The sequence below is a fragment of the Anomaloglossus baeobatrachus genome, chromosome 8 (assembly GCF_048569485.1).
Source record: "Anomaloglossus baeobatrachus isolate aAnoBae1 chromosome 8, aAnoBae1.hap1, whole genome shotgun sequence".
NCBI classification, from domain to species: Eukaryota; Metazoa; Chordata; class Amphibia; order Anura; family Aromobatidae; genus Anomaloglossus; species Anomaloglossus baeobatrachus.
Window position 1 is genome coordinate 29,889,735 of NC_134360.1, and position 19,404 is coordinate 29,909,138.

At 46.5% G+C, this 19,404-nt stretch overlaps 1 protein-coding gene across 3 annotated transcripts in view; it reads right to left on the reverse strand.

Moving 5' to 3' along the window:
• Window positions 1-19,404, reverse strand: part of FRMD4B (FERM domain containing 4B) — a 288,020-nt gene that overhangs the window by 75,097 nt on the left and 193,519 nt on the right. For all 3 annotated transcript variants that reach the window (XM_075321403.1, XM_075321404.1, XM_075321402.1), the window contains exon 7: window positions 18,503-18,525. In XM_075321403.1, the coding sequence (XP_075177518.1) occupies window positions 18,503-18,525 (23 nt within the window). The remainder of the gene's footprint in view (window positions 1-18,502; window positions 18,526-19,404) is intronic.

Here is a 19,404-nt window from a genome sequence, read left to right on the forward strand (position 1 = left end):
ATTAGGGACATATATACACCAGGATGGGGACATATATACCAGGGAAGTGTCCAGGATGGGGGACATGAATACCAGGATTAGGGACATATAGAGTAAGAAGGGGCCCAGGATTAGGGACATATATACCAGGATGGGGACATATATACCAGGGAAGTGTTCAGGATGGGGGACATGAATACCAGGATTAGGGACATATAGCGTAAGAAGGGGCCCAGGATTAGGGACATATATACCAGGATGGGGACATATATACCAGGATGGGGACATATATACCAGGGCAGTGTCCAGGATGGGGGACATTACAACTTAATGAAGGGATGGGGTAGACACACATGTGTATATAGGATTTAGAATGCTACAAAGGCCCATACATCTGACCAACATGCAGGGGGGCCAGGTGGAAACATTGCATTGGGGCCTATTGGAGCTCTAGTTATGCCTCTATATATTTTATGTAGGCTGATGCTATATTTTTTCCTTCTGCGTGCTTCTGCACGGCAGATTTGCACCCACCTATCCGTTTATTTAGGAGGGGTGCACTACCTTTGATTTGCATTGATGAAGCATTAATAAAATACAAACTGTATTAACAAGTTGCACAACGTTTCTTGTTATATAAAACCGGAAGACTTCCTTAAGGATACTCCAAACTTTTTAACACGCACGCATACTCGCACTAAGATTTGCTGGTGGCACTTCGCCCCAGCACTTAGATTAATAGCAGCGTGCCGATTTGCTGGTGGCACTTCGCCCCAGCACTTAGATTAATAGCAGCGTGCCGATTTGCTGGTGGCACTTCGCCCCAGCACTTAGATTAATAGCAGCGTGCCGATTTGCTGGTGGCACTTCGCCCCAGCACTTAGATTAATAGCAGCGTGCCGATTTGCTGGTGGCACTTCGCCCCAGCACTTAGATCAATAGCAGCATGCGACTCTGCCAATCTCCCGCACAGACGCTTAATAGCCAAGGAGCAGGGTGTGTGGATTAAAGCAGAGACGCACAATTACTAATTTAGGTCACAATAGCTCTGGGCAGGACAAACTTTAAAAACAAGTTACAAATTTAATGCGATCCAACATTATTTTCCTGCATAATTCTTGATAGACCAAATGTAACAACACAAATAAGGAGATAGGTCTGCACTTGTGTCTGCGCACGGGGATCATTATGGAGTCACGTTCGGTCACCGAATATAAGCAGGAGGTGTTTATACAGTTTTTTAAGTTCACGTCTGTTTGTGCAATGCTGGGCCCGTATCTGTCCTAACAGGTCGTGCTGCTCCGGAGATATTAAAAGCGTCTTCTTTTGGCAGCCGGGAAGACTGAGACTCCCATACTATTAGCTAAACCAGCAAGAGCTACACTGCCTGAAATTATCCTTATCCTGGTGGAAGCAAACAGCCCAAATTATATTATTAAGAGGGGTTGTCTTGTCCTCTTTAAATGTTATATAAATGAAAAGAATGAACACTATTTGCTTTTTATATGGCAGTATAGCTGACAAGACTCCCTCTGCAGGTGAAGGAAGAAAGGACTACATTGTCAGCTGCCAGAGGGGGAAGGAGACTGATTTTATCCACAGTCCATCTCCAGAGGGAAGCATACAATAATGAGTGTTTTTATATTAAATTAAAAAAAAAAAAGAAAGGACTACATTGTCAGCTGCCAGCAGGGGAATGAGACTAATTTTATCCAGAGTCCATCCCCAGGGGAATGCACAGAAGAAAAAGTGTTTTTTATTAAAAAAAAAAAAAAGAAAGGACTACATTGTCAGCTGCCAGCAGGAGAAGGAGAATAATTTTATCCAGAGTCTATCCCAAGAGGAATGCATAGAAGAAAGTGTTTTTTATTCAAAAAAAGAAAGGACTACATTGTCAGCTGCCAGCTGGGGAAGGAGACTAATTTTATCCACAGTCCATCTCCAGGGGCATGCAAACAATAACAAGTGTTTTTATATTCCAAAAAAGAGAAAGGACTACAATGCCAGCTGCCAGCAGGGGAAGGAGACTGATTGTATGCACAGTCCATCTACAGGAGGATGCATAAAAGAAAAAGTATCTTATATTCCAAAAAAAAACCCAACTACATTGTCAGCTGCCATCAGGGGAAGGAGACTGATTTTATTTACAGTCCATCTCCAGGGGGATGAATGGAAGAAAAAGTATTTTTTTTTTATCCACAAAAAAAGAAAGGACTACATTGACTACTGCCAGCAGGGAAGGAGACTGCTTTTATCTACAGTCCATCTCCAGGGGGCATGCATAGAAGAAAGATTATTCTTTATTATTAAAAAAAAAAAAAAAAGGACTACATTGTCAACTGCCAGCAGGGAAGGAGACTGCTTTTATCTACAGTCCATCTCCAGGGGCATGCATACAATAACAAGTGTTTTTATATTCCAAACAAAGGGAAAGGACTACATTGTCAGCTGCCAGCAGAGGAAGGAGACTGATTTTATGCACAGTCCATCTACAGGAGGATGCATAAAAGAAAAAGTATCTTATATTCCAAAAAAAGAAAGGACTACATTGTCAGCTGCCATCAGGGGAAGGAGACTGATTTTATTTACAGTCCATCTTCAGGTGGATGCATAAAAGAAAAAGTATCTTATATTCCAAAAAAAGAAAGGACTACATTGTAAGCTGCCATCAGGGGAAGGAGACTGATTTTATTTACAGTCTATCTCCAGGGGGATGCATAGAAGAAAAAAATATTTTTTTTTATCCACAAAAAAAGAAAGGATTACATTGTCTACTGCCAGCAGGGGAAGGAGACTGATTTTGCCTACAGTTCATCTCCAGGGTGATGCATGCATAGAAAAACAAATTTTTTTTATTCCAAAAAAGAAAGGACTACATTGTTAGCTGCAGCAGGGGAAGGAGACTGATTTGTATCCACAGTCCTTCTCCAGGGAGATGTATAGAAGGAAAACAAATCAGAAAAAGTATTTTTTTTAATAAAAAAAAGAAAGGACTACATTGTCAGTTGCCAACAGAGGAAGCAGACTGATTTTATGCACAGTCCTTCTCCAGGGGATGCATAAAAAGAAAAAAATGATGAAAATTTTATCCAGAGTCTATCCCAAGGGGAATGCATAAAAGAAAAAGGGGTTTTTATTAAAAAAAAAAAAGGACTACATTTTTAGCTGCCACCAGGGGAAGGAGACTATTTTCTCTACAGTCCATCTCCAGGGGGATGCATAGAAGAACAAGTATTTTTTTTATTCCAAAAAAAGAAAGGACTACATTGTCATCTGCCAGTAGGGGAAGGCGACTGATTTTAGCTACAATCCATTTCCAAGGGGATGCATAGAAAGAAAAAAAATGAAGAATTTATTTGTTTTTTTTTAATTCTAAAAATCTCCAGGGGGATGCATACAAGAAGCACTTTTTTTTATTCCAAAAAAAGAAAGTACTATATTGTCATCTGCCAGTAGGGGAAGGAGATTTTTTCCACAGTCCTTCCCAGGGAGATGTATAGAAGGAAAAAAAAAATCAGAAAAAGTATTTTTTTTGATAAAAAAAAAGAAAGGACTGCATTGTCAGCTGCCAGCAGGGGTAGGAGACAGATTTTATCCACAGTCCATCTCCAGCGGGATGCATAGAAGAAAAAAAATGAAGAAAAACATTTTCTATTTAAAAAAAAGGAAAGGGCTACAATTTCAGCTGCCAGCAGGGGAAGGAGACTGATTTTATCTACAATCCTTCTCCACGTGGATGCATAGAAGAATAAAAAAAATGAAGAAAATAGTATTTTTTTTATTCCAAAAATATTGCAAATGACTTTAAACAGCATTTATTTGGACTTTTGATACGAGATGATATATGGAATAACGCATTTGATGGAGTTGCATGAGAAAATAAAACATACTGCACGGTTAGGGTCCCATAATTTGTTGGCTGCTGCTATCGTGGGACATCACCATGGACATCATCACACTATTGGTAACCAAAATGGGTAAATTAAGGGTTTGGGGGGTGCAGTGGATCCTATAGGGGTTTATAGAGACATGATTTATGTTTTTGTTTATTTGGTTGGCCAGGTTGGATTTATCTCACTCCCTTCCAGAAATGCATTTTTTGCTTCCTCCCAGTTCTTGAACCTGATCCAATAGGTTCAACGTGATCCAAGTAATCAATTAAGGCAGTTCCTGCCTGACTTCTCATAGTCAACAATATATTTAAGGAGTTACAGCCTGAACCTAGAATACACAGTGACTCACAAGGCAAACACATCGCTGATAGCCATGGAGTGCACCGACAGCTGTGACCAGGACCGGCTGGACATGGGGACCGTAGATTACAGAGGATTCCAGGACATGATCCGCCCTGAAGGACAACAGGGATCTACTCTCTGAAGTCCCCGAGTACGACACCCTGACTGTAAACTATATGTAAAAATCCTTTCATTTTTTGCATGCACTGGAAGAATTGCTGCTGCAAAAGTATGTGCACCCTTTAAAAAAAGTAGGGTTACAAATCAGTAGTAGTCCCCCCCCCCCCCCGCGGTCTATCCCATGTCCGGCGGCTGTGGACAATGCAAGGCACGAATGTGTTATGTTGTATTAAGCACAAAGACTGGATTGGAAATCTGATGTGTCAGCTCTTTAAAGAAAACACCCCACACCGTGTGCCCATCGGGGACGCCTCTTCACTTTCCACCGCCGCTTTCCTTTTCATTTTCTCTAAATTTAAAGTGAGTTATTTCGGGCCTGATAACGGACATCCTGCACAATCAGAAATGGCCTAATGGAAACTTCTGAAGATCTTGCCTTGTCTAATCCCCCACCAAAAGCAGCTGCGCTCTGCACGACGGAAACGGATGGATAGCAGCGGTCTCTGACAAAACTGCTATAGGCAGTGGCAGACATACTGCCGGTGCGGCCGGTGCAGTCGCACAGGGCCCAGAGGTTCAGGGGGCCCCTGATTTCTGGTCAGTAATGAGGGCAATCTGACCTGTTGTCCGAAACTCCAGGCTCCGCGGGGCCCCAACCTTTCTGTGTCTGCCGGATCCGGGGGGGGCCCCAACCTGTCTGAGTCCACCGGCTCCGGGGGCCCCAATCTGTCTGTGTCTGCCGGCTCCAGGGGGTTCCAACCTGTCTGTGTCTGCCGGCTCCGGGGGGCCCCAACCTGTCTGTGTCCGCCGGCTCCGGGGGGCCCCAACCTGTCTGTGTCCGCCGGCTCCGGGAGTCCCAACCTGTCTGTGTCCACCGGCTCCAGGGAGTCCCAGCCTGTCTGTGTCCGCTGGCTCCGGGGGGCTCCAACCTGTCTGTGTCTGCCGACTCCGGGGGGCTCCAACCTGTCTGTGTCCGCCGGCTTCAGGGGGCCCCAACCTGTCTGTGTCCGCCGGCTCTGGGGGGCCCCAACCTGTCTGTGTCTGCCGGCTCCGGGGGGCCCCAACCTGTCTGTGTCTGCCGGCTCCGGGGGGCCCCAACCTGTCTGTGTCCACCAACTCCGGGGAACTCCCAACCTGTCTGTGTCTGCCGGCTCCAGGGGGTCCCAGTAGGTGCCCGGAAATGCTCAGTTCCGGAGCTGCCCCTTCAACTGACAGTGGCCACGGTTGGGAACGGCACATCCACGTCCTATTGCTTTGAATGAGAGGTGGATGTGCAGTACCCGGCTAAGGCCTCTATCCGAAGATGGGGCAGCTCCAGACCTGAGCATTTCCAGCTGCCACCATCGGCACCGAGAACAGTTAATTGTCGGGGGTGCCGACCCGATCAGACATTGATGACCTAGCCTAAAGATAGGCCATCAATGTAAAAGCAGTGGCCAACCTCTTTAATGATTGTTCTGGTCCCATCAGTATTCATCAGGTCAGTTGAATAGTAGATAGCTTCCATGGTGTGATTGACAATTATGGTAACTTATTTATGCAGCCATTGTTGGTGCATCCCATACCTAGAGCTATTTAGAAACATTTTGGTCTGATTTCAGACCATAGTGATAGAGAAGCATTTTAAAGTCTGGAAGATGAGGACCCAGAAGCATAAATTTCTCCAGACCAATGAAGTGTAACAGAAACTCTTTACACCCCCTACAGTCCCATCCCCACATACGGAACAGAAGTTAGGATCCCATAGTGATCTCATTTCGGTAAATTTACGGGACAAGTCTTCTGGCCATGTTTGCCTGACGGCCATCTCCACATACTCCTCCATAAACAGTAAAGCTGGTCATGCACATTGGATGGCTGTCGGCCGAGCCGTCATAGCTGGTTCTCTCATACACAGGAGTGCTCGTTTGGCCGACCGCTCATGTTTTCTATGAGACGTCAGCTTATTTCCAGGAGAACAATGTGATTGTTAGTCCAAAATAAAAAATGTATGATCGATATCTCTCCAGACCATCAGCTGACCGATGACCCCATGCACATTAGATAGCTGTTAGCCAAGACATCGTAGCTGGTTCTCCCATACACTGGAGAGCTCGTTCGGCCAAGCGCTCATGTTTTCTATGAGACGTCAGCTTAGCTCCAGGAGAACAATGTGATCGTCAGTCCAAAAATCAAAAATGTATGATTGATATCTCTCTAGACCATCGGCTGACCGATGACCCCATGCACATTAGATGGCTGTTGGCCAAGACATCGTAGCTGGTTCTCCTATACACTGAAGAGCTCGTTTGGCCAAGCGCTCATGTGACGCCCTGGGCAAGCCAGGGGTCACAGGTCATTACACCACCACACCCTACACCCCAGTTAGGCATATCAAAGCTACCAAAATCCTTGTTGCCTTCCTCCAGAGGCTGATGTTCACACCAGGGGGTGGGCCAGGCGGTTGGCTCCGCCCACCGAGGAGTTCACAGCTCTGGAGGCGGGAAAACCAGGAGTCCAGCTAGGGACGGAAAGGAGTAAACAGCTAAGAGGGGAGTAGCCCAGGCAGGGCTTGTGTGAGGAGTGAAATCTAGGAGGAGTAAACAAGTAGTGAAGTAAAGTGGTAAAGGAGGAGTAAGAGAAGCCGAAGGAAGGTGAAAGGTGACAGAAAGAAAGCCTGAAGTGAGTCCAGCTGTGTGCAGGACAGGGTCAGCAAGGTCAGCAGACGACGGTGACTGTCTGGAGGGGTGACTGTTCGGGAGTTCCTGGAAGGACCGCGGACGGGTGGTGACCCGGCGGTCTGGAGCAGCGTGCAAAGGACAGTCAGCACCAGGGCAGGGGCCTCTCGGACCCCGGCAAGGCTAGGAGTCGCCATAATTTGCCGAATCCGTCAGTGAAGGGGACGTAGATCCCCCAACAACCAAGTCCCGATTGAAGGCAACAGCTCAACCATTACAGTAGAGACACCGCTACCGCCAGGGCACCAGTTTCTAAGGGCCAGCGCCTGCGGGCAAAGAGTAGAGCTCCTCCGGTCCAGCTTGAAGCCGGGGAGCGGGTTACCGGTGGGGACCCATCGAAACCATCAAAGACATTAGGTGCAGGAAAAGGGACATCACCGTCACCTTCTGGGGACCGCAAGTGCAGCCGTCCGTGGGAACCGTCTTGCCAGCCGTGTGGTTTACCGTAAAACTGTGTCAACGTCTCAGGCTGAGTGAGTACCACAGTGCCGCAAGGCACAGCGCTGCCCCCGCGTCCCTGCGCCCACCAGGCCCTGCATCTAACCCCATCACCGGGCCCCGGGATCACCAACCCCTACCCACGGAGGGGCAACCCAACATCTCGCTGCTACACACCATCATTCCCGGGATTCCCCTATAGAGCAGCGGTGGTGAAATCACCACAACCGTGGGTGGCGTCACGGACAATAGACAATATCCCAACACCCAATCCCCTTTCACTCACGGGCGAGGAGCGCCGCTCGAGAACCCCCGGGATCCGGCCCACAGCTCGAGCCACCACTGAGCAGCAGCCGCCGGACACGAGCAGAGGGGTGAGCGCAGTGCTGACACCCTCCTCCCCGCCCGCGACACTCATGCTTTCTATGAGACGTCAGCTTAGCTCCAGGAGAACAATGTGATCGTCAGTCCAAAAATCAAAAATGTATGATTGATATCTCTCTAGACCATCGGCTGACCCCATGCACATTAGATGGATGTTGGCCAAGACATCGTAGCTGGTTCTCTTATACTCTGGAGCGCTCTTTCGGCCGAGCGCTCATGTTTTTCTATGAGACAACGGCTTATCTCCGAGAGAACATCAAAAATGTACGATTGCCATCTCTCCTGACCATTGGCTGACCGATGACCCCATGCACATTAGATGGCTGTCGGCCAAGACATCGTAGCTGGTTCTCATGTTTTCTATGAGACATTGGCTTATCTCCAGGAGACCAGCGTCATTGTCAGTCCGAAATCAAACATGCATGATTGCTATCTCTCCCGACCATTGGCTGACCAATGAACCCATACACATTAGACCGTTGGCTGAACCCATCGATATCACCAGGTTTGACCGACAAACGTTGATCACATATGTGTGATTTATGACTTAATGCAAGAGCCATAACTCTTCTATGAATATACTAACATCTAGAAGCCTCAAACTGTCTCCAGGCCATACTACGAGTGAAAGTGCAGGTGACCGATACTCACCCACCACCAACGTCTTTAGTCATAGTCTACTTTTCGTGTAGATAATGAATTAATGAAAATGGAATTTTTTTTCTGTCTGGGTGAGAACAATTGGGGTTGTTGGTTTTCCTGTGTTTGGGTCATGAGGTTAATCCTCTTTTTCTCTTTAGTATCTAGTTGGGAGTAATGCATCACTCCGAGGCAGTGAGTCATGGGTTGGACAAGAGCAAATTACGGGGTAATGTGTAGAGGTGAGGTGGACTCAGGGGTTAGATATTAGAAAAGGACTAGTGTAAAATTCAGGAGAATTCAGGCAATTAACCACTAGATATTGAGGTAATGACTAGATATTGAGTAATTAATGACTAGATAAGGGTTTTTTCACCATGAAGATGGCTTCTATCAAGCTCCAAGGTCATGAGGATTCTGCCACCGCCACCAATTCATTCCAGTAAAAATGTAGATAGTCGACTCTGAGAGCAACCTTACATTCCAGACTAATTGTTCCCATTATCTACAAGGATTTAGCACTAAGCATAGATATTATCTACATTGCTCAAGAATATTTAAGACAAAAAACACTGAAATAACAAAACTGGGCTCGAAGAAGTTGAGATTCTTTACAAATTGAAATCACATGATTTTCATCACGGGGTTTAAGGTCCTTCAACTGGAGGGACTCAAGCCCGATTTGTGGAAACCAAAGACAATCCACAGGCTCATTAGAGCCGAGGACGAAGTGGAGAACCTTCCAACACTTCATCATGATACACTGGAAACTAGAACAATGTGTCGTGGGAGAGGTTGACCAACGGGCACAAGGACTTGTCATGGATGGCGACACAGGGCAGTTGCCCGTCTGGTCATTCATGCACGCTCGCAACCTGTGTGAGACCCAGTACTGAGTATTTCATACTGTACCTAATATTAGTCAAGGTTGTCATTGGCTGTTATGTAGAGGTTTCATTAACCCTCCAAGGATATGCCTCCTCAAAACATTACTGACCTAAACCAGTCATGGTGTTTGATGGTTTAGGCAACATGACGTCTTCAAACTCTTTCACATCTTTGTGAAGCCGCTCTCATCTATGAATATATATGAAAGCCAATAGGAGACCCACCAATTTTGGTGTTCTCTGGCAAATGCCAACTGAGCTACATGACGTTGGATCTGCGACAGCACTTTCTACCTGATGATCAGGGAACCTTTCAGATGCCAGGAATATTAGATAGTTGTATCACCCAATTTGGGAAGAATCTGATGCCACAAGGAAAAGTACGACTGACACCATGAGGAAAGGTACGACTCTGATGCCACGAGAAAAGGTATGACTCTGACACCACGAAGAAAGGCACAACTCTGACGCCATGAGAAAAAGGTACGACTATGATGCCACAAGAGAAAGGTACAAAACTGATGCCACGAGGTAAGGTACAACTCTGACACCACATGAAAAGGTACGACTCTTATACCATTAGGGAAGGTACAACTCCCATGCCAAGAGGAAAGGTACGACTAATGCCACGAGGAAAGGTACGACTCTCATGCCACGAGGAAAGGTACGACTCTCATGCCACGAGGAAAGGTACGACTCTCATGCTACGAGAGAAAGGTACAACTCTGATGCCACGAGGTAAGGTACAACTCTGACGCCACATGGAAAGGTACGACTCTGATGCCACGAGGAAAGATACGACTGTGATGCCACGAGGAAAGGTACGACTCTGACGCCACATGGAAAGGTACGACTCTGATGCCACGAGGAAAGATACGACTGTGATGCCACGAGGAAAGGTACGACTCTGATGCCACAAGGAAAGATACGACTCTGATGCCACGAGGAAAGGTACGACTCTGATGCCACGAGGAAAGATACGACTGTGATGCCACGAGGAAAGGTACGACTCTGACGCCACATGGAAAGGTACGACTGATGCCACGAGGAAAGGTACGACTGACGCCATAAAGAAAGGTTTAGGAGTTTTTCTTCACTTTCTATGTAATATCTAATCTAGGTGTGATGCTGACTTGACATTTATAGCAATTTATAACAAGTACAAGTTATAAAATCTAATATAAGCTGCATTTTTTTGCTTTTGACTTTGACAGCAGAACTCCCATATGAGAAATTGTCTATTATAGGATGAGTGCAGATGTGACCGCGTGCCAAGTATCATGGCGATTACCTCTCCTGCTGACATTACAGTTTATGAGCTCAACACCTCCCATTAAGGCCTTCATGTGGTTTACTAATGTGGAGTTGTGGGCTGAGTCAGTGCCAATGTTTTGTTGTTGTATATGACTTGGATGAAGACCCCGGTATAAATAGTGGTGTTATCTACAAGACTTGGCTGTCGGCCAGATGATACCGAAGCCGTGTATTCTGCGAGACAGAATCCCCAAAATGCGTCAGGGATCAAAACAAGGAAAATAATACCGAGTTTACGTCATGTGTTTTGGTTTCTATATCTATACAGTCACTTTTTCTTTTCTGACAACGTCTGCAATTTTACAACAGGTATTTTTTAAACATGGCGCCACTTAAAAAACATTATACTCACCTGTTTAAGGATTTCACCTGTCCTTTGCCGCTAACAGAGCCTGCGCTCCCTGGTCTCCCATGCCGGTCTTCAGTGCACCCAATGATAGGCAACCACATGACTGCATGAGGCCAATCACTGGCCCCAGTGTTGGTCAGGGAAGTAGAACCTCCTGCCATGATGCGTGTGGTCCCTTCACGTGGTCGACAGATGTCCATCACTGTGGAGTCACGTGATGGGACCATGTCTGTCAACATCTTACTCCACAGTGAGAATATGTAAACGCTTGGCAGAAATAAGCAGGTGTATGAGAAGGAGGACAGGAGCAATCAGGATATATAGCTATCAAACAAGCTTAAAGGAATTCATTGGATCGATTTTACTAATCAAACTAATGATATAGCTGCAAAGATCCTAATAAAATATTGAAAACAATATCTGTTTCATAGTAATCCGATGTGCCAATGCTGAGAAATCAAGTTTTGAAATCACATCCAAATTAGAAAGGAAGTGAACAACCTGCACTTCCTGTCTTCCTGTCTTATTTGCATATAGATGCAGAGCTTGATTTCTCATAACTCGTACATCAGATATCTACAAGACACGTATCGTTTTTGTTGTTGCACCAGTATCTATACAGCCGTATCATTCGTTTGATTAGTAAAATTGACCTGACGTGTTCCCTTTAAATCCCTCCATTCTTCCTTCACCTCTATCTGCCCTTAGTTATATGTCAATTCTGCCACAAGCAAAAACCTGAATATACTTGAGATAATCTGGTTGCTTACAACCTGATGATTAAAGGAGACAGTACACAGATCTTTCTAATGATCTTTTCACACCTAGGCCTGCGTTGGGGACAAGGGGGCATCCAATATGTCTAGAGGAAAGAAGGTTTAGTCGTAATCACAGATGCAGATTCTTTACTGCAAGAGCAGTGAGACTATGGATGTAATCGTTACAGCTGAGGAGGGAAGCGGTGGAATTTTTGCAATCGGGTAAATTACATATCGGGCTTTAATAAAATAACTTGACTACTTCAAAAACGTTTACAAAGTTTATTAAAGGGGCGACACCATTGATATCTGGCCTGTAAGTTATGCAGAGGCTGTAGAATCCTGCACTTTTATGGTTAGAGGGCAGTACCACATTGCATCTTTCCCCGGGGTGGGCCTGCATATTCTCAGACCTCTCTCCATGACTGCGGACCTTGACTGTGACTCCGGGTTTGGACATGTTTTGTGCGGCCAGGTTACTACATGTACAAAGCACAGAGCACACGCCTTGGAGCGGTTTTGATGTGCGCTTCCGGCTTCCCTTAGTCTCTGAATGGATCTACTGTTAATCTGTGGCTTCATCCAGCCATTGTGTCTTTTTTATGCTGTCCCTTCTGTGGGCTCATTCATGTTATAGACACAGTAGCCATCAGCTGCTTACAACAAACTAGGGGCCCCAACATATGCAGGAAATATCGGCTATGAGAATTCTGCATCATGCAGTACTCTTCCCTGCCTGCGGGTGCACTATAAGACTTCTGCATCATGCAGTACTCTTCCCTGCCTGCGGGTGCACTATAAGAATTTTGCATCATGGAGTACTCTTCCCTGCCTGTGGGGGCACTATAAGAATTCTGCATCATGGAGTACTCTTCCCTGCCTGCGGGTGCACTATAAGAATTCTGCATCATGGAGTACTCTTCCCTGACTGTGGGGGCACTATAAGAATTCTACATCATGCAGTATTCTTCCCTGCCTGCAGGGGCACTATAAATATTCTGCATCATGCATTACTCTTCCCTGCCTGCGGGTGCACTATAAGACTTCTGCATCATGCAGTACTCTTCCCTGCCTGCGGGTGCACTATAAGAATTCTGCATCATGGAGTACTCTTCCCTGACTGCGGGGGCACTATAAGAATTCTGCATCATGCATTACTCTTCCTTGCCTGCGGGTGCACTATAAGAATTCTGCATCATGCAGTACTCTTCCCTGCCTGCGGGGGCACTATAAGACTTCTGCATCATGCAGTACTCTTCCCTGCCTGCGGGTGCACTATAAGAATTCTGCATCATGGAGTACTCTTCCCTGACTGTGGGTGCACTATAAGACTTCTGCATCATGCAGTACTCTTCCCTGCCTGCGGGTGCACTATAAGAATTCTGCATCATGCAGTACTCTTCCCTGCCTGCGGGGGCACTATAAGAATTCTGCATCATGCAGTACTCTTCCCTGACTGCGGGGGCACTATAAGAATTCTGCATCATGCAGTACTCTTCCCTGCCTGCGGGGGCACTATAAGAATTCTGCATCATGCAGTACTCTTCCCTGCCTGCGGGGGCACTATAAGACTTCTGCATCATGCAGTAGTCTTCCCTGCCTGCGGGTGCACTATAAGAATTCTGCATCATGGAGTACTCTTCCCTACCTGCGGGGGCACTATAAGAATTCTGGATTAAGCAGTACCACTCCCTGCCTGCGGGGGCAGTGTTTGGAACACACGCAGTCCAGTTATGCACTATTTAAAGGGAAAGTGTCATCATTACAAAATGGACTTTTGTTTAAATCAGTTTCTTGTGTTAAATGTATTTTTTAAATAAAAAATAGAAATCTTGTAATTTTCACACTGTCCACTGGGGGCAGATAGGAGCCTACTGACTCCCCCCCAAGATATGATGTCCGGGGTGAGGAGGACTGAATATTTTGAATTACAAAACCTCTAAATTAGGGGGAATAAGCAAGTGCCAGAGGTGTCTGGGCAGCAGTTTGCTCTCATTAAAAACACATGCATGATCTGCCAAACTGAGAGTGCATGAGTGTAGAGGTGATAAGGAGAGATAGCATGTATCGACGGCTTATCTCATAGAAAGCAAAAAGATTGGTGGTCCACAATAGGATATGAAAGGACCTTATCTCTCCCGACATCATGTGTGGGAAACAATCATGCGCCCCCCATATTAGACTATAAGCTTATTGTTACGCAAGTGACACCGGAAGTATGGCGCACAATGCGACACACTACAACACAAGGGGTACACCGGGGACACTTTAACAACAGTGGGCTCTAGTTCTAGTTAGGGGGGGATGGGACACGTCCTTCCTTTACCTGCACCTGTACCCTGCATTTTTGCCAGTCCCTATACAGGTTATGATACCTGAGACCCTGGCTAGTGAGCTAGCAGGTGAGGGACGCTAGCCCTACCACTGCACTAATAAAATACCAAGGGAAGAAAAGACAGACAGGGGGAGAGCTGTAGTTGATGCAAAACTACAACTCTCAGCAAGCTTTATGCCCTGGCATATTGGGAGTTGTAGTTTTGCAACAGATGGAGAACCACAGATGGGAAATCATTGATTTCAGAACAACATAAAGGAGAAAATTTAAGGAGGAGGGATTGGAGTTGCACATAACTGTAGATTATATTTCTGTAGGCTGTAACCGCAGGGACACATAGATCAGCATTGGAGCTGTATACATTAAACGGCAGAGTATTGTTGTAATCATGGCGATTTTTCATTTCAGATGCATTTAAACACTAGAAAAGTGAATGCAAAAGTTACAAAGCATGAAAATACATATATACAGGGGGAGAGCCTTGCACAATGTGGTTGGCAGCGCACAAGTAATGGATTAGGTTGGGCAGTCTCAAGTTCAAATGGTCACTGGTTACTATTACACCCGGCCCTGGGACATTGTATGGGAAGGACTTTACTTTCTGTTATCAGTGAAAACACAGAAAGACGGATGAATCATTAACAGACCCATGTGTGACCTTTATGATCCGTATTTGCTCAGCGAGTCGTTACTAATTGCCCCATGCACTTATAGAATAGAAGATTTCTCCAAGGCTGTATATATCGCTCCTTCTATGTTTGTCAGGTAGAAAGTGAATTAAAGGGTAAACAGAGCCGGAAAAAAAAAGTGCGGCGTCCTCGTGCCAGCCATTATTCTGTGCAATGAAGGGAGCGGACACCACAGGGAAGTCAATAAAAAATAAAATAAAAGGGTAACTTTATATGACGTGTGCGTAACACTCCGGACTACAGAAACATTGTCCCTTCCCCTTGATCTAAAGTATTTCATTAATATATAAAAATATTGATTACCGCTGTATAAATATTCACCACTAGGGGGAGCCGAGTAGCTCAATAATATATAAAATGATTGATTACTAGCTACAAGTACCAAGCACTCCAGCATGGTAGTGCCCGCTCATCTCTAGTTACGAGTACTGAGCACCCGAGCATGGTAGTGCCCGCTCATCACTAGTAACGAGTACAGAGCACCTGAGCATGGTAGTGCCCGCTCATCACTAGTTACGAGTACTGAGCACCCGAGCATGGTAGTGCCCGCTCATCACTAGTTACGAGTACAGAGCACCTGAGTATGGTAGTGCCCGCTCATCACTAGTTACGAGTACAGAGCACCCGAGCATGGTAGTGCCCGCTCATCACTAGTTACGAGTACTGAGCACCCGAGCATGGTAGTGCCCGCTCATCACTAGTTACGAGTACAGAGCACCTGAGTATGGTAGTGCCCGCTCATCACTAGTTACGAGTACTGAGCACCTGAGCATGGTAGTGCCCGCTCATCACTAGTTACGAGTACTGAGCACCTGAGCATGGTAGTGCCCGCTCATCACTAGTTACGAGTACTGAGCACCCGAGCATGGTAGTGCCCGCTCATCACTAGTTACGAGTACCGAGCACCCGAGCATGGTAGTGTCCGCTCATCACTAGTTACGAGTACTGAGCACCTGAGCATGGCAGTGCCCACTCATCAATAGTTACGAGTACTGAGCACCCGAGCATGGTAGTGCCCGCTCATCACTAGTTACGAGTACCGAGCACCCGAGCATGGTAGTGTCCGCTCATCACTAGTTACGAGTACTGAGCACCTGAGCATGGTAGTGCCCGCTCATCACTAGTTACAAGTACTAAGCACCCAAGCATGGTAGTGCCCGCTCATCACTAGTTACGAGTACCCAGCACCCGAGCATGGTAGTGTCCGCTCATCACTAGTTACGAGTACTGAGCACCCGAGCATGGTAGTGCCCGCTCATCACTAGTTACGAGTACTGAGCACCTGAGCATGGTAGTGCCCGCTCATCACTAGTTACGAGTACTGAGCACCCGAGCATGGTAGTGCCCGCTCATCTCTAGTTACGAGTACAGAGCACCCGAGCATGGTAGTGCCCGCTCATCACTAGTTACGAGTACTGAGCACCCGAGCATGGTAGTGCCCGCTCATCACTAGTTACCAGTACTGAGCACCCGAGCATGGTAGTGCCCGCTCATCACTAGTTACAAGTACAGAGCACCCGAGCATGGTAGTGCCCGCTCATCACTAGTTACGAGTACTGAGCACCCGAGCATGGTAGTGCCCGCTCATCACTAGTTACCAGTACTGAGCACCCGAGCATGGTAGTGCCCGCTCATCACTAGTTACGAGTACAGAGCACCCGAGCATGGTAGTGCCCGCTCATCACTAGTTACGAGTACAGAGCACCTGAGCATGGTAGTGCCCGCTCATCACTAGTTACGAGTACTGAGCACCCGAGCATGGTAGTGCCCGCTCATCACTAGTTACCAGTACTGAGCACCCGAGCATGGTAGTGCCCGCTCATCACTAGTTACCAGTACTGAGCACCCGAGCATGGTAGTGCCCGCTCATCACTAGTTACCAGTACTGAGCACCCGAGCATGGTAGTGCCCGCTCATCACTAGTTACCAGTACTGAGCACCTGAGCAAGGTAGTGCTCGCTCATCACTAGTTACCAGTACTGAGCACCTGAGCAAGGTAGTGCCCGCTCATCACTAGTTACGAGTACTGAGCACCTGAGCAAGGTAGTGCCCGCTCATCACTAGTTACCAGTACTGAGCACCTGAGCAAGGTAGTGCCCGCTCATCACTAGTTACCAGTACTGAGCACCTGAGCATGGTAGTGCCCGCTCATCACTAGTTACGAGTACTGAGCACCTGAGCATGGTAGTGCCCGCTCATCACTAGTTACGAGTACTGAGCACCTGAGCAAGGTAGTGCCCGCTCATCACTAGTTACCAGTACTGAGCACCTGAGCATGGTAGTGCCCGCTCATCACTAGTTACGAGTACTGAGCACCTGAGCAAGGTAGTGCCCGCTCATCACTAGTTACCAGTACTGAGCACCTGAGCATGGTAGTGCCCGCTCATCACTAGTTACGAGTACTGAGCACCTGAGCAAGGTAGTGCCCGCTCATCACTAGTTACCAGTACTGAGCACCCGAGCATGGTAGTGCCCGCTCATCACTAGTTACCAGTACTGAGCACCCGAGCATGGTAGTGCCCGCTCATCACTAGTTACCAGTACTGAGCACCCGAGCATGGTAGTGCCCGCTCATCACTAGTTACCAGTACTGAGCACCTGAGCAAGGTAGTGCTCGCTCATCACTAGTTACCAGTACTGAGCACCTGAGCAAGGTAGTGCCCGCTCATCACTAGTTACCAGTACTGAGCACCTGAGCAAGGTAGTGCTCGCTCATCACTAGTTACCAGTACTGAGCACCCGAGCATGGTAGTGCCCGCTCATCACTAGTTACCAGTACTGAGCACCTGAGCATGGTAGTGCTCGCTCATCACTAGTTACCAGTACTGAGCACCTGAGCATGGTAGTGCCCGCTCATCACTAGTTACCAGTACAGAGCACCCGAGCATGGTAGTGCTCGCTCATCACTAGTTACCAGTACTGAGCACCTGAGCATGGTAGTCGCTCATCACTAATAGTTGACTGTTCTTGCTGGATATCGGTGGTTTCATTCGATTTTAACATAATACTGACAAGAGTTGAGTTTGCAGATGGAAGGCAGTAACACATGTGAGCTCAGACTACACACAAGGCTTATTTGTAGTCTGTAACCATGACAACACATAAATCTGCATCAGAGCAGATTTGGCCGATTTTAATCTATAGTGTCTAGTGGAGTAAATATTTTTTGCTGTTTTTGTTTTGTTTTGTGATAGAAATATTTTTCAACTTGACTTTTGACTTTTTTTCACCCTGGAACATAAATGTTCACATTTCCAAAAATCATTATAGGAGAAAAGAATCCATTATACTGTATAACTTGACATTGCGCTAAATAAAAAGTTCAGAAATGCCCATCTGATGGCCGCTCACAACCACAAGACCTAAGTAAAGAACATAATGAAAAGGGAGGGGATTAATTAAGGCCTGGGATGACAGACGGCCGGAGCACTCGCTGTCTGTCGGAGCTGGTGTATTTTGGGCTGAAACCTAGGAGATGTTATCCAAATGTATTTTTGGATTGTCAGCACACTTTCCTTACCAGCCTCCCCTTCCCTGTCTGCAGACATAGCTTCAAGTGGCCTAAGGGGGGGGGGGGGGGGTGTAGACTTTGGCAGCTATGCCTACCATTCAGAAACCAACATGAACGTACAAGAGACAAAGGACGGTGATTAATTACCTACTGTAGTCTCCCCGAGCCTCCTGCAAATGGAAGGAGAAGAAAAAAGAACGTTAGAATTATCTCAGCTGGATACAACACGCAGAGGCTGGAACTACAACTCCCAGCCGGCACAGATGAATATATATATATATGAGTTGACCCTTGTATCTTTTTGCTGTAAAATAAAAATTGATGCCGAATCTGCACCCCCATAATAAAAGGGGGATGATATCGCTGATGGATCCAGAGCAAAATCTGTGCCAAAATCAGCATGTAATGTAAGCAGATTTTGCAGAGGATTTTCCATTTGCATCCTTAGGCCATGTGCGCACTAGAAAGTGACTTTTTCTTAAGGAAAAACCAGACCCTCTAAAAGAATTCCGCACCCACGGTAAAAATCTGCACCAAAACCGCAACAAAATCCGCATCCGGTTTTACCGCGGTTTGGTTCGGTTTTGGTGTGGATTTGACGCAGATTTTCCGCAGGTTGGTCCCCGCGGATTTTTACCATTATCTATGGCAAAAAAAGTAGGTACCTGCGGAAAAGAAGTGACTTGCTCATTAATTCCGCAGCGGATAATCCGCGGGTATAAAAAAACGCAGTGTGTGCACAGCATTTTTTTATAACCCATAGGCTTTGCTGGGGAATGACTGCAGCAAGGTTAGACACATTTTCTGCAGCAAATCTGCAGCGTGCGCACAGGGCCTTAGGGGGTCAATTAAAAGGAAATTGCATGGGTGAAACCTCCCTGATGCTTTAGGCTATGTGCGCATGCTGCAGATTTACCGCAGATTTTACCACGGATTTGCTGCAGAAAATGTGCCTAACATTGCTGCAGTCATTCCCTAGCAAAACCTATGGGTTATAAAAAAATGCTGTGTGCATTTTTTTTATACCTGCGGATTTTCTGCTGCGGAAT